Source organism: Triticum urartu, chromosome 3A (assembly GCF_056163025.1).
Source record: "Triticum urartu cultivar PI428250 chromosome 3A, HENAU_Tu73, whole genome shotgun sequence".
Lineage (NCBI taxonomy): Eukaryota > Viridiplantae > Streptophyta > Magnoliopsida > Poales > Poaceae > Triticum > Triticum urartu.
Window position 1 is genome coordinate 715,256,762 of NC_141875.1, and position 13,843 is coordinate 715,270,604.

General features: G+C 45.7%; 1 protein-coding gene across 1 annotated transcript; it reads left to right on the plus strand.

Annotated features, from left to right (window-relative positions):
- Window positions 1-430: 430 nt before the first annotated feature.
- On the plus strand, window positions 431-5,118 carry LOC125527197 (long chain base biosynthesis protein 1a). Its single transcript, XM_048691744.2, has 13 exons — window positions 431-575; window positions 740-886; window positions 969-1,063; window positions 1,174-1,265; window positions 2,671-2,764; window positions 2,847-2,919; window positions 3,008-3,140; window positions 3,317-3,491; window positions 3,650-3,790; window positions 3,857-3,952; window positions 4,055-4,196; window positions 4,308-4,435; window positions 4,508-5,118. The coding sequence occupies exons 2-13, from the start codon at window positions 775-777 to the stop codon at window positions 4,682-4,684; spliced, it is 1,458 nt and encodes a 485-aa protein (XP_048547701.2). The 5' UTR covers window positions 431-575; window positions 740-774; the 3' UTR covers window positions 4,685-5,118.
- Window positions 5,119-13,843: the final 8,725 nt, after the last annotated feature.

Here is a 13,843-nt window from a genome sequence, read left to right on the forward strand (position 1 = left end):
TCATATGACCTCTCTTTATTAATTTGTTGTGCCACATCGGCTTATTATCAATAGTACTACAATATACATCAATGAATCTCTCACTGTACGATGCATAATAATGTGACGCCACGAAGGTCCGTTATTTTATTTACAGGATGAGATTACGCTTGCTACTTGCTTCCCAGGCTCCATATTCAAGTGGACCGGCTGGTAGTTGGATCTAGCATTCTCTTATGGGCGTACTGACGAAAATTAATAAAATCTTTCCAGCACTCAAACATAACGCACGCCGAAGGAGGTCCACACAAGATGCATATAATACAATCTACAAAATTATCAATGCTGCGATCAAGTCATGCATGTGGACTGCCGGTTGTGTGCTAGGAGCTGAGCCTGGTCTTTTTCTTGTCCGAGAGTATAAGATCAGGTGAGAAGTGCTATGTTTCTTGTTCTCTTGAATTTCACATTCCCAAGCCCAATTCCCAATTCCATCCCAACAAAACCAAACGCCGCATGATCAAGAGCCGTCTGGGTTTTGGGTCAAGGCCTTCTTCAGCTTTAATTTATCTCACTGAAACGTTCGCTCGATGCAGGTGACATAGCGATCCAAGCGCGTGTTATTGTTGTAAAAATAGTCTTAGTTAAACAAGATCGCCTTGTGTTTGTTCAATCTTTGACGTCAGATTTGTGTAGACTTTAAGGATACGTTCTGCTTTTTTCTGGTAGATTGAGTTACGGAGCGTCGTTTGCTTGGCAGGTTTGAAAGGCTCGCATAGAATTAGGATTTAGGAGATGGACTTTACATTGCCAATTGTGAATGCCACAACAGCGGTGATTGATCGTGTCTCAGCTGCATTCAACACACCTGTTGCCTGTGCAGTCGTCTTCGGGGTTCATATCGATGGTAAGCTAGCCTCTTCTATCTGTCAACTAAAATTCTGTTATGTGATACAGTTTTTGACATTTTGAGTGGTGTAAATTTGTAGGTTACTTGGTTGCGGGAGGACTACTTATTGCGTTCATTGTGTTTCAGCTTTCCAGAAAGAGCTACAAACCTCCAAAGAAGCCACTTTGCGAGAAGGTACAGTCTTTCTGTGTCCATTGACTGTTGTCTGTACATGTTAAAAGTGCTGGTTTTGGTCATCGCTCCATGAAATATTTTGGCAATAATTTTCTATTTTATCTCCATAGGAAGTTGATGAGCTATGTGATGAATGGGAACCAGAACCTTTATGTCCTCCAATCAAAGAGGGTCCCCAAATTGACACACCAATCTTGGAAAGGTTTGTGCGATGGCTTCATTTGTAAATATAGTTTTTTCTTCTTCTTTTATTTGTTTCGGTATTACAACAATGCCACAAGTGCCTGCACAACTATAGATTTTAGGAATTTGCAAACCCCTCGCTTTGGCATTGCTCTGTTGAGTAATTCCTACCCTAGAACATCTTATTTTGTCCTTTGTCTCAGTTATGCAATAGAAATAGATAATGGAAGAAAAGCACTCACACAAGTATATGCAAATGATCTTACTATTTTATCAAAGCTCACTATCGCCAGGTAGCATTCTATAGTTTTTTCTTGTATTTGATTTTCAATCTATTTTAAATTCATTTCCTGAGATCGATGAAATATGAAATGTAGATATATACAACTTGATCAAATAGGAGTAAATGGCACCGGCGGTTCGAAAACTTGCGTTGCGGGTGCACTTAAGTCACGGTACTTGCAAATCGGAAAAACTCGTCATAGAACTTGCATTACGGGAGCAGATAGGTCGCACAGGTCATCTGAACCGGCCAGCTGCCCGGTTTTCTCCTTCTAACGGTCAAGGGCGATAAATTTGTTGACGACTTTAAAAATATATGTGATTCGTGACTTTAAAAAATGTTCGTGAACGATAAATATGAAAACTATTTGTTCACGACTTTCAAAAAATGTTCGCGAACGTTTCAAAAAATATATTCGTGATCCGCGAGTTTAAAAAAATGTTCGCGAACGATAAATTAAAAATATTTGTGATTAGTGACTTTAAAAAAATGTCCAGGAACAAAAAATTTGAAAATGTTTTTGAATGATAAATTTAAAAATGTTCGTGAATGATTAATTTGAAAAGTATTTATTCACGGAATTAAAAAAAAGGTCGAGAACGATAAATTTGAAAAATAGTTTTGATTCGTGAACATTTTTTTAAAGTTGTGAACATTAAAAAAATTGTGATTCAGGACTTTAAAAAAAGTTCGCGAACGATAAATTAAAAAATATTTATGATTCGTGGCTTGAAAAAAATGTCCACGATTTTTTTTGAAAATGCTTGCAAACGATAAATTTGAAAATGTGGTGAATGATTAATTTGAAAACTATTTTTCCACGACTTTAAAAAAATTTGTGAACGATAAATTTGAAAAATATTTGTGATTCGCGAACATTTTTTTTAAGTTGTGAACTTTAAAAAAATAATTTTGATTCGCGACTTTAAAAAAAGTTCACGAAAGTTAAACTAAAAAATATTTATTAAAAAAATTTGTGATTCGTGACTTTAATAAATGTCCACGAATGAAAATTTTGAAAATGTTTGCGAACAATAAATTTGAAAATGTATGATATGTACTTTATTTGTGGGGGATCTATAATCTGTCTTGACTTTTGAGGGCCATAATTAACACTGATATCTGTTGATTTCTTATACAGTGCTGCTGGACCACATACGACCATTGATGGGAAGGAAGTTGTGAACTTTGCATCAGCAAACTACCTTGGTTTAATTGGCAACGAGAAAATTACTGTAAGAGAAAACAGTGCTGTTTGCCAGTATTTTTGACAACTATATTTGTCCGGAATATCTGATCGGTGAGAGTGAATTGTAGGATTCCTGTGTTGGTGCGTTGAAAAAATATGGCGTTGGATCATGCGGTCCACGTGGCTTTTATGGAACAATTGGTCTGTATATTCCCTGTTCAGGTTCACAGCTAATTACCTCTATTGCACATATGAAGGAGCTTAGTTTTTGAACGTGGAACACTTGCAGATGTCCACCTTGACTGCGAGGCAAAAATAGCTAACTTCCTGGGAACCCCAGACTCCATTTTGTATTCATATGGGATATCTACAATATTCAGTGTGATACCTGCCTTTTGTAAGAAAGGAGATATCATAGTGGCGTGAGTAAACTGTCCTTTTTTTTTTAAATCTTTTTGTGAATATATATGAACTATACCATATCATCTTCAGACATGCAGTTGTTCTTACTTTTCAGTTTGACAAACATGGCTAGTACTTGGCATTGAAGGTCATTTTTTCCTCTCTAGCTGAAACCATTTTCATATGTGCGTTGTAGTGATGAGGGTGTTCACTGGGCAGTGCAAAATGGACTCTATCTCTCCAGAAGTACTGTTGTTTATTTCGAGCATAATGATATGGCATCCCTCGCTCACACTTTGGAAAAAATTACTTGTGGAAATAAACGTAGTGAGAAGATTAGACGCTACATTGTTGTGGAATCTATCTACCAGGTGTGCTTCTTTTAGTGACTATTTTATATTAAATAAGTGTAGGATTTTCCGTATTTTTTTAGGAGTTCAACTATAAAAATGAGACCCTCTCTTGTAAACCCACGAAATATTGTAGTTATAAACCTTGGGATGAAACCCTCTCTTGTGGTGAACTGCAGAATTCTGGTCACATTGCCCCCTTGGATGAGATAATCAAATTGAGGGACAAATATAGGTTCCGTGTTATTCTGGAGGAGAGCCATTCGTTTGGTGTGCTTGGCAAGTCTGGAAGGGGCCTTGCTGAACATTATGGGGTTCCAGTGAGTGTTTGGTGCTTACTCCTAGCCTTGTTCTTTCTATTTCTGAAATTTCCTAACATTGTGCAGATTGACAAAATTGATATCATCACTGCTGCAATGGGAAATGCATTAGCTAGCGACGGTGGCTTCTGCACAGGAAGCGCCAGAGTTGTTGATCATCAGGTAGATGCAATTTCAGATTGCTAAAACATCAGTTGAGATAAACTGAACTTTTGTTGTTAAACATTTGGAGATTTGGATGATTAAGGTGTTACATTTTTGCAGCGTCTAAGCAGCGCTGGCTATGTCTTCTCTGCCTCTTTGCCGCCCTATCTTGCCAGTGCTGCAATTTCTGCTGTCAACTACCTGGAAGAGAATCCTTCAGTTCTGACCAAACTAAGGAGCAATGTTGCTCTTCTGCGTAAAGGTAAAGATGCTTCTCTTGACATTTAACTAGTACTACAGTCGCGGAACTCATGGTATAAGCCTGCTACCTGTTGTATGGTCACCCACCTTGATGTATTTGATTTGATTGCAGGACTGTCAGGTACACCGGGGCTTCAGATTTCTAGCCATGTTCTGTCACCTATTGTCTTCCTCAAGCTGAATAAATCGACAGGTTCTCTGGCCACTGACCTAGATCTTCTTGAAACCATTGCCGGGCAGGTAAGTTAGACTTGGAGATGCAACTAGCATGAATGTTCATAAGCTTGTATTCATGCATAGTTTCTCCACCAGGCTTTGAAGGAAGATTCAGTTTTCGTGGTCCCATCCAAAAGGTCAACTTTGGACAGGTGCAAGCTCCCGGTTGGGATCCGCCTGTTCGTATCAGCTGGTCACACGGAATCAGACATCTCCAAAGTGTGTTCATCCTTGAAGAAGGTTTCTGCGTCGGTCCTTTCAAACCACAATTGATTCCACGTTCCTTGAAAGACGAGAAGAGACGTTGGTCGTTTTCGACGCCCTGTGTACGGTAGCCTGATTGTGGTTGGTATATGTACATAACAATTATGTACATGTGGACTATGTTGCTGCTTAAACTTCAGGTTCAGCAGGGTTTTAGGTGTCGAAAAGTTCAGTTTCGACATTAGCTGTTTTTCTTCAGTTTCGTCAGTTAAATAACCGAGCTGCGCCTCGGCCGTAGCTAGCTAGTTGTGCGGCGCCCTGACCCGATCGTGGGATGGCACGACTAAACGGTCATGGCGCCATGAAGGGCGTCGAATGGGGATGCTGGGATGGCGGCACTCGCGGCCCGATCGTGCCCCATTTTCCGTTGTTTCTGTTAGTGTCTATAAATAAAGACTGAAAATAAAAGGAGAATAAATAGAAAACCTGCAAAGTTGTTCGCAGTGCAAATATAATATCTCTCTCTCTCTCTCTCTCTCTCTTCCACTGCTCCGGTGATCGCCGGAGTTACTTAGGGCGGGGTTCGTCTCGCAATTGGCATCAGAGATTGGTTGCTCGTGACCTGTGATGACGGGATCTAGCAGCCCGAAGAAGAGCGGGACAGAGACGCAGAACAGCAACGGCAGCGGTGCGATGGTTGTTCACCAACGCGTCGTGCGCGACACCGGTGGCACGTGGCCAATGCTACCGCGCACCAACGCCGACGGTTAAGCCCTCCTATGCAAGTCATGCGGGAGGCGCGCCAGCTCTGGGTAGCCATCAATGATGGGACCACGGAGCGCGAGACGTATCGCATGACGATGGAGTGCCTACTGTGATCGGTGCCACTCGATATGGTCTCCACGCTCGCCTTGAATGCCATGACAATGCACGCCTGGGGCACGATCGAGACGATGCACCTGGGCGTGAGCGGCATACCCAAGGCTAGAGCGACATCGCTCCGTTGCCAGTATGAGGTGATCAAGTTCGGCGACCGAGAGCATCGACGAATTCGGTATGCGTCTGTCCTCTCTGATCACTCAACTTGAGTTTATGGGTGACAAGATCGGCAAGCCCACTGTGGTTCGGAAATTCCTTTCGGTCGTGCCCAGTGTTATGCCTAGACTAATCTCATGCAGTGTAGTAGCTTTAATTTTTCTGGTTCAAATAATGCTTGTGCATGGTCGGGATGTGACATGCGCATGCACGCACGCAGTGGAGGGTTGCATGGGGCGACAGATGCAGATCATGGCAGCCCAGCCGGGAGGTAGTTAGCTTCTTTGTGTAATCTCATAAAGGAATAAAAACAGAACAGAAAAGCTGGATGGCAGCACAGAAACCACTCTCTCTCCAGTTCGTGTTCATCGCTCTCTCCCTCTGATCTTCTTCGCTCGATCGCTCGTCTTGACAACAATAATTGGCATCAAAGCCGTGGTGTTCGATCCACTCTCTGGTGGCCGGCTGTGTCCGATCTGCGGTGAACTATGTCGGATAGCGAGGAGGAGAAGAAGAACAAGAGCGGGACGAAGTCGCCGCCAAAGACGCTGCTGTCCACAGCACCTGTGCCGCGCCCGACAGGCGGCGGCAGCGGCGAGTTCCACATCGTCGAGCGGGTTGTGCGGGAGAGCGAGACCTCTTTGTCATCCATGGTCCTCACCCGCACGAACTACATGGAGTGATCCCTTTTATCCAGGTCAAGCTGCAGGTTGCGGGCGTGTGGTCCGCGGTGACCACCGGCGCCGCAGAGGAGCGCCACGACCGGTGCGCGTTGCAAATCATCCTCACCGGCGTGCCGCCGGAGATGCTCCGGATGCTTGCAGCCAAGGACATGGCCAAGATGGCCTGGAAGGCAATCAAAACTCTCCGGATGGGCAGCGAGCGTGCACGAGGCCAAGGCACAAGTGTGCCGCCGGAAGTTTGAGGAGCTCCGTTTCAAAGACGGTGAGTCCGTCAAGGTTTTCACGCTGCGGCTCTCCGGTCTTGTCGCCGACCTCGAGCTGCACAGAGATCCTGTGACGGAGCACAAAGCCGTCCAAAAATTTCTCCATGTCATGCCGCGAAAGTACCGGCAAATGGAGATGGCGATCGAGGCACTCATCGACCATCGAGGAGCTCACTGGGCGCCTATCTGCTTGTGAAGATCACTACGATCTGGACGGCACGGCGCAGTCCGGTGCGCGCCTCATGTACACCACCGCGGAGTGGGACGCACGCGAGCGGCGGCTCGGAGCCGGCGGGCAATCATCCGGTGGTAACAACAGGAAGAACAAGTCGCCGGGCAAGAACAAGGGCCAGGGCGGCGGCAAGCCCACGCCGGGGAGCACCGGTGCAGGCGGATCGCTCCGGCGGGAAGAAGAAAGGCAAGTGCCATTACTGCAACAAGCCAGGCCACTGGAAAAAGGATTGCCAGTCCAGGCTCAAGGACGAGGAGCAAAAGGGCAAACAAGAACAAGCGAATCTTGTGCAGGCCGGCGCTGAGCAGGATCAGGGTCTATACATGGCCGTGGTCACCAACGTCCATGCACGAGGAGAAGGTCATGCCCGTCCCTTCGCCGGACGGGGTGTGGTTCTTCAATACCGAGGCCAGCAGTCACATGACGAGTGACAGGCAAGTTTTGTCATCGCTGGACGAAACCGTGCACGGCATGGTGAGGTTCGGCGACGGCTCTATCGTGGCCATCCGCGGGCGCGGCAGCGTTGTGTTACGCTGCCAGGGCGGAGACCAGCGTGCGCTCACCGGCGTCTTCTACATCCCCAGCCTATGGACCAACATCGTCTCTGTAGGACAGTTGGACCAGGCGTGCGGTGTCATCAGCATCGCAGATGGCGTCATGGCGGTCTAGGATCCAGCACGGCGCGTTCTGGCACGCATCAAGCGCTCCAGCAACAGGATGTACACCGGCATACTCACCATCGACGCGTGGGCGTGCCTGTTGGCGCAAGGGGACGACGCGGCCTGCAGGTGGCACGCTCGCATGGGGCACCTCCATTTCCGTTCGCTCCGGACTATGTCCACCAAGGAGCTCGTGCATGGCATGCCCGTGATCGATTGGGTGGAGGAGTATTGTGATGGTTGTGCCCTGGGGAAGCAACATCAAGAACCGTTCCCGCAGGCCACGACGCACCGAGCAAAGCGTTGCCTGGAGCTCGTGCACACGGACTTGTGCGGGCCGATCACGTCGACGACTCCAGGAGGTAACAAGTATTTTCTGCTTGTGGTTGATGATTATAGTCGCTACATTTGGTTGGAGCTTCCGAAGTCCAAGGACGAGGTGTATCCATCATCACAACGTTCGCGAGCCAATCGGAGTGGTAAATCTCGCGTATGAACCTAGCCGCCAAGAGTCTAGCTACCTCCTCGTCGATTGCCTTTCGCTTATCTGCTGCAGACCGACGCAAGTGTTCTTTGACAGGCTTTACCTTCGGGTCAACTCTCAGTCGGTGCTCAGCCAGTTCTCTAGTACACCCGGCATGTCAGAAGGTTTCCATGCAAACATGTCCCAGTTATCACGGAGGAACTGGATGAGCGCGGCTTCCTATTTGCTGTCAAGTATCATCGAAATGTTAGTTTGAACTGCGTTGGGATCTTTCGGGTGAATGGGAACTTGCTTCACATCTCCTCTGACTGAAAAGAAGATTCAGTGACGGGCTTCTTGGAACGCAACAGATCGGCAGGATCAATATTCTTTGTTTATTCTTCCAGCTTGACCACAGCCATTTGTTGATCGGCAATCTTGGAGCCTTGCTGGAAGCACGCCTCAGCCCTCTGTCGATTCCCTATGACTGTGATCACACCCCTGGGTCCCGGCATCTTCAGCTTGAGATACACGTAACAGGGACATGCCATGAAGCGAGCGTAAGCCAGTCGACCAAGGATGGCATGATATGCACTCTGGAAATCCACTACTTCAAACATGAACTTTTTTTCCGCCAATTTTTGTTATCACCAAACACCACGTCCAATCCAATCTGATCGAGTGACTTGGCTTTCTTTCATGGAATGACTCCGTGAAATTGCATGTTACTCTCACTGAATGCCCCGCATACAAAATGTTCGAGCCACTCCCACCATCCATAAGAACTTTGCGGAGTCGAGTGCCTCCTATCATAGAATCAACTACCAGCGCCTGCCGCCTAGGGGTAGGAACATGATGTTGGAAATATGCCCTAGAGGCAATAATAAATTGGTTATTATTATATTTTCTTGTTCATGGTAATCGTTTATTATCCATGCTAGAATTGTATTGATCGGAAACTCAGATACATGTGTGGATACATAGACAACAACGTGTCCCTAGTGAGCCTCTACTAGACTGGTTCGTTGATCAAAGATGGCTACGATTTCCTAGCCATAGACATGAGTTGTCATTTGATAACGGGATCACATCATTAGGAGAATGATGTGATGGACAAGACCCAAACAAAGAACGTAGCATATGATTGTGTCAGTTTATTGCCATTGTTTTCTGCATGTCAAGTATATGTTCCTACGACCATGAGATCATGCAACTCACTGACACCGGAGGAGTACCTTGTGTGTACCAAACGTCGCAACGTAAATGGGTAACTATAAAGGTGCTCTACAGGTATCTCCGAGGTTGTCCGTTGAGTTGGCATGGATCAAGACTGGGATTTGTCACTCCATGTGACGAAGAGGCATCTCAGGGCCCACTCGGTAATATAACATCACAAGAAGCTTGCAAGCAATGTGACTAATGAGTTAGCCACGGGATCTTGTATTACGGAATGAGTAAAGAGACTTGCCGGTAATGAGATTGAACTAGGTGTAGAGATACCGACCATCGAATCTCGGGCAAGTAACATACTGACAGACAAAGGGAACTATATATGGGATTGTCTGAATCCTTGACATTGAGGTTCAATCGATTAAATCTTCGTAGAATATGTGGGAATGAATATAGGCATCCAGGTCCGGCTATTGGTTATTGACCTAGGGGTGTCTCGGTCATGTCTGCATAGTTCTCTAACGCGCAGGGTCTACAGACTTAACGTTTGGTAACGATATAAGTATAGTTGAGTCATAGTGTTGGTAACTGAAGGTTGTTCGGAGTCCCGGATGAGATTCCGGACGTGACGAGGAACTCCGGATTTGTCCGGAGGTGAAGATTGATATATTGGATGAAGGATATTGGAGTCCTGAAGTGTTCCGGGAGTACCCGGTGGAAAATGGAGTACCGAAAGGTGTTTCGGAGGCCCCAACAAGTGTTGGGGGGGCCTTATGGGAGAATGGGAGGGGGCACACCAGCCCATTAAGGGGCTGTGCGCCCATCCCATCCCATATCACGTAACTTGGAGAGGTGGGGCGCCTCCCCTAGGGCATCCGCCCCCTCCTGGCTTTGGGGGCAAGTCTCCTAGGGTGGGGGCGCCCAAGCTCATCTAGGGTTTCCCCTGTGGCCTCCGCCCCTCCCCTAGGGTAACCCTAGGGCACATCCTCCTTCCCCCCTTCCCCCTATATTTAGGTGGGGAGAGAGGGCAGCCACACACAATTCTGGCCGTGGCGCTGCCTCTCTCTCTCTCTCTCTCTCTCTCTCTCGCGGTCTTCTCTTTCTCTGCGTAGTGCTTAGCGAAGCTCTGCCGTAATTCCTCCAGCACCACCTCCACCACGCCGTCGTGCTGCCGGAGGACTCGAGCTACTACTTCATCATCGCTCGCTGGATCGAGGAGGTGAAGCCGTCATCAAGCCATGAACGCGGAGGCGCCGTCCGTTCGGCGCTAGATCGGATCTTCCGTGATTTGAATCGCCGCGAGTATGACTCCATCAACCGCGTTCTAGTAACGCTTCCCTTAGCGATCTACAAGGGTATGTGGATCCAACTCTCCTCTCGTAGATGTGCATCTCATAGATTGATCTTAGTGAGCGTAGGAAAAATTTTGTTTCCCATGCAACATTCCCCAACAGTGGCATCAGAGCTAGGTCTATGCGTAGATGACATCACGAGTAGAACACAAAGGAGTTCGTGGGCATTGTTATTCAGATTGCTTCCTTCCTTGGTCTTTTCTTGATTCAGCGGTATTGTGGGATGAAGCGGCCCGGACCAACTTTACGTGTCCACGTACATGAGACCGGTTCCATCGAGAAACATGTGACTTTTGTTGCATAAGATGGCTGGCGGGTGTTTGTCTCTCCCACCTTAGTTGAATCGGATTTGACAAAGGCGGTCCTTGTACAAGGTTAAATAGCAACTTGCATATCACCGTTATGGTATTGTGTAGGTAAGAATTGTTCTTGCTAGATACCCATAGCAGCCACGTAAAACATGCAACAACAAATTAGAGGACGTGTAACTTATTTTTGCAGGGTATGTTATGATGTGATATGGCCAATGACATGATTATATATATTTGATGTATGATATGATCATGTTTGTAATAGTTAATATCAACTTGCATGTCGATGAACACGGCAACTGAAAGGAGCCATAGGGTTGTCTTTATTTTTGTATGACCTACGTGTCAATCATTAAGCGCGTTTGCAATGCTTTACTTTATTGCTAAATGGTAGCAATAGTAGTAGAAGCATGGTTGGCGCGACAACCCCGATGGCGACACGATGATGGAGATCATGGTGTCATTCCAGTGACGATGGAGATCATGCCGGTGCTTTGGAGATGGAGATCAAAAAGCACGAGTTGATGGCCATATAATCTCACTTATGATTTGCATGTGATGTTAATCCTTTTATGCATCTTCTTTTTCTTAGGACGATGGTAGCATTATAAGATGATCCCTCACTAAAATTTCAAGATAAAATTGTGTCCTCCCCGAGTGTGCACCGTTGCGAAAGTTCGTCGTTTCAGAGCACCACATGATGATCGGGTGTGATAGACTCTACATTTGCATACAACGGGTGCAAGACAGTTTTGCACGTGCGGAACACTCGGGTTAAACTTGACGAGCCTAGCATGTACAGACATGGCCTCGGAACACAAGAGGCCGAAAGGTCGAGCATGAGTCATATAGTAGATATGGTCAACATGGAGATGTTCACCATTGACACCACCTCATCTCACATGACGATCAGACTTCGGTGGGTGAATTTGGATCATGTTACACTCGGATGACCAGAGGGGTGTCTATTTGAGTGGGAGTTTTAAGTAATTTGATTAGTTGAACTCATTTATCATGAACAATAGTCTAAGTTATCTTTGCAAATTATGTTGTAGATCAATAGCTCGCGTTGTAGTTCCCTGTTTTAATACGTTCCTATAGAAATACTAAGTTGAAAGATATTGTAAGCAATTATGCGGACTAGGTCTGTGGTATAAGGATTGTCCTCACTGCTGCATAGAAGGCTTATGTCTTTGATGCACCGCTTAGTGTGCCAACCCCTCCAGCGTCGTATGTGGATGTTGTGAACATCTGACAGACATGTTTTGATGACTACTTGATAGTTTAGTGCGCCATGCTTTACGGTTTAGAATCGGGATTTCAATGACGTTCTAAACGCCATGGAACATATGAGATGTTCCAAGAACTGAAATTGGTAATTCAGGCTCATGCCCGTGTTAAGAGGTATGAGACCTCTGACAAATTCTTTGCCTACAAAGATGGAGGAGAATTGCTCAGCCTGTGAGCATGCGCTCAGAATGTATGGGTACTACACTTGCTTGAATCGAGTGGGAGTTTATCTTCCAGATAAGATAGTGATTGACAGAGTTCTCTAGTCACTATCACCAAGCTGCTAGAACTTCGTGACGAACTATGACATGAAAGGGATGGATATGATCCCGGAGCCATTCGCAGTGCTTTAGGCCGCGAAGATAGAAATCAAGAAGGATGATCAGGTGTTGATGGTTAACGAAAACACTTGTTTCAATAAGGGCAAGGGCAAGGAGGGAAAACTTCTTGGATGGCAGGCCAGTTCCCTCCTCAGTGAAGAAACCCAAGGTTGAACCCAACTCGAGACTAAGTGCTCCTATTGTAAGGGGAATGGTCACAGGTAGTGGAACTACCCCAAATACTTGGTAGATAAGAAGGCTGGCAACTTCAACAAAGTATATTTATATACGTGTTATTGATGTGTACCTTACTAGTACTCCTAGTAGCACCTGGGTATTGGATATCGGTTCAGTTGCTAATATTGGTAACTTGAAGCAAGAGCTACGAAATAAACGGAGACTGGCTAAGGGCGAGGTGACGATGTGTGTTGGAAGTGTTTTCAAGGTTGATGTGATCACCATCGCACGCTCCCTCTACCTTCTGGATTAGTGTTTAACCTAGATAAATCTTATCGGGTGTCTACGTTGAGCATGAACATGCTTATATCATGTACGTTGCAATACAATTATTCATTTAAGTTAGAGAATAATGGTTATTCTGTTTATGTGAATAATACCTTTTGTGGTCATGCACCCAATGTGAATGGTTTATTGAATCTCGATGGTAGTGATACATGATGCCAAAAGATGTAGAGTTGATAATGATAGTACCACTTTCTTGTGGCGCTTAGGTCATATTAGTGTAAAAAGCATGAAGAAACTCCATGCTGATGGACGTTTGGAGTCACTAGATTTTGAATCGCTTGACAGATGCGAGCCATGCCTCTTGGGCAGGATGAATAAGACCCCGCTCTCTGAAATAATGGAACGGGGAAGTGACTTGTTGGAGCTCATACATACTGATGTGTGCGGTCCGATGAGCATTGAGGCGTGTGGTGGATATTGTTATTTTCTCACCTTCACTTACGATTTGAGTAGATATGGGACTATTTACTTGATGAACCACAAGTCTGAAAGGTTTGAAAGGTTCAAGCAATTTCATAGTGAAGTTGAAAATCATCGTAACAAGAAGATCATGTTCCTACGATCTAATCGAAGGGGAGAATATATGAGTTATGAGTTTGGCAATCACTTAAGACAATGTGGAATTGTTTAACAGTTGACGCCACGTGGAACACCACAGGGTAATGGTGTGTCCGAACATCGTAATCGAACAGTCGCCACGCTGCAGCTCAGGAGGCGATAGCCGCTGCATCTCAGTATGACCCCAACTTTTACTATGGATATCATCCAGGCCAGCCGTGGCCATAGACCAACATAGGCCAAAAGCCTAAGCTTGGGGGAGTACGTATTTCCCACCGACATTACATTTATGTTCACACACTCATTGCTAGATGTCGGTGCTCATAATTTTTCAGTGTATCATCCATGCTAGTTTATTTCCTTTTTA

Coding starts and splice junctions, on each gene's coding strand:
- LOC125527197 (XM_048691744.2), top strand. CDS start 775: ATGGACTTTACATTGCCAATTGTGAATGCCACAACAGCGGTGATTGAT. Junction 3,492..3,649: donor TTGTGGAATCTATCTACCAG/GTGTGCTTCTTT, acceptor GGTGAACTGCAG/AATTCTGGTCACATTGCCCC. Junction 3,953..4,054: donor CCAGAGTTGTTGATCATCAG/GTAGATGCAATT, acceptor ACATTTTTGCAG/CGTCTAAGCAGCGCTGGCTA.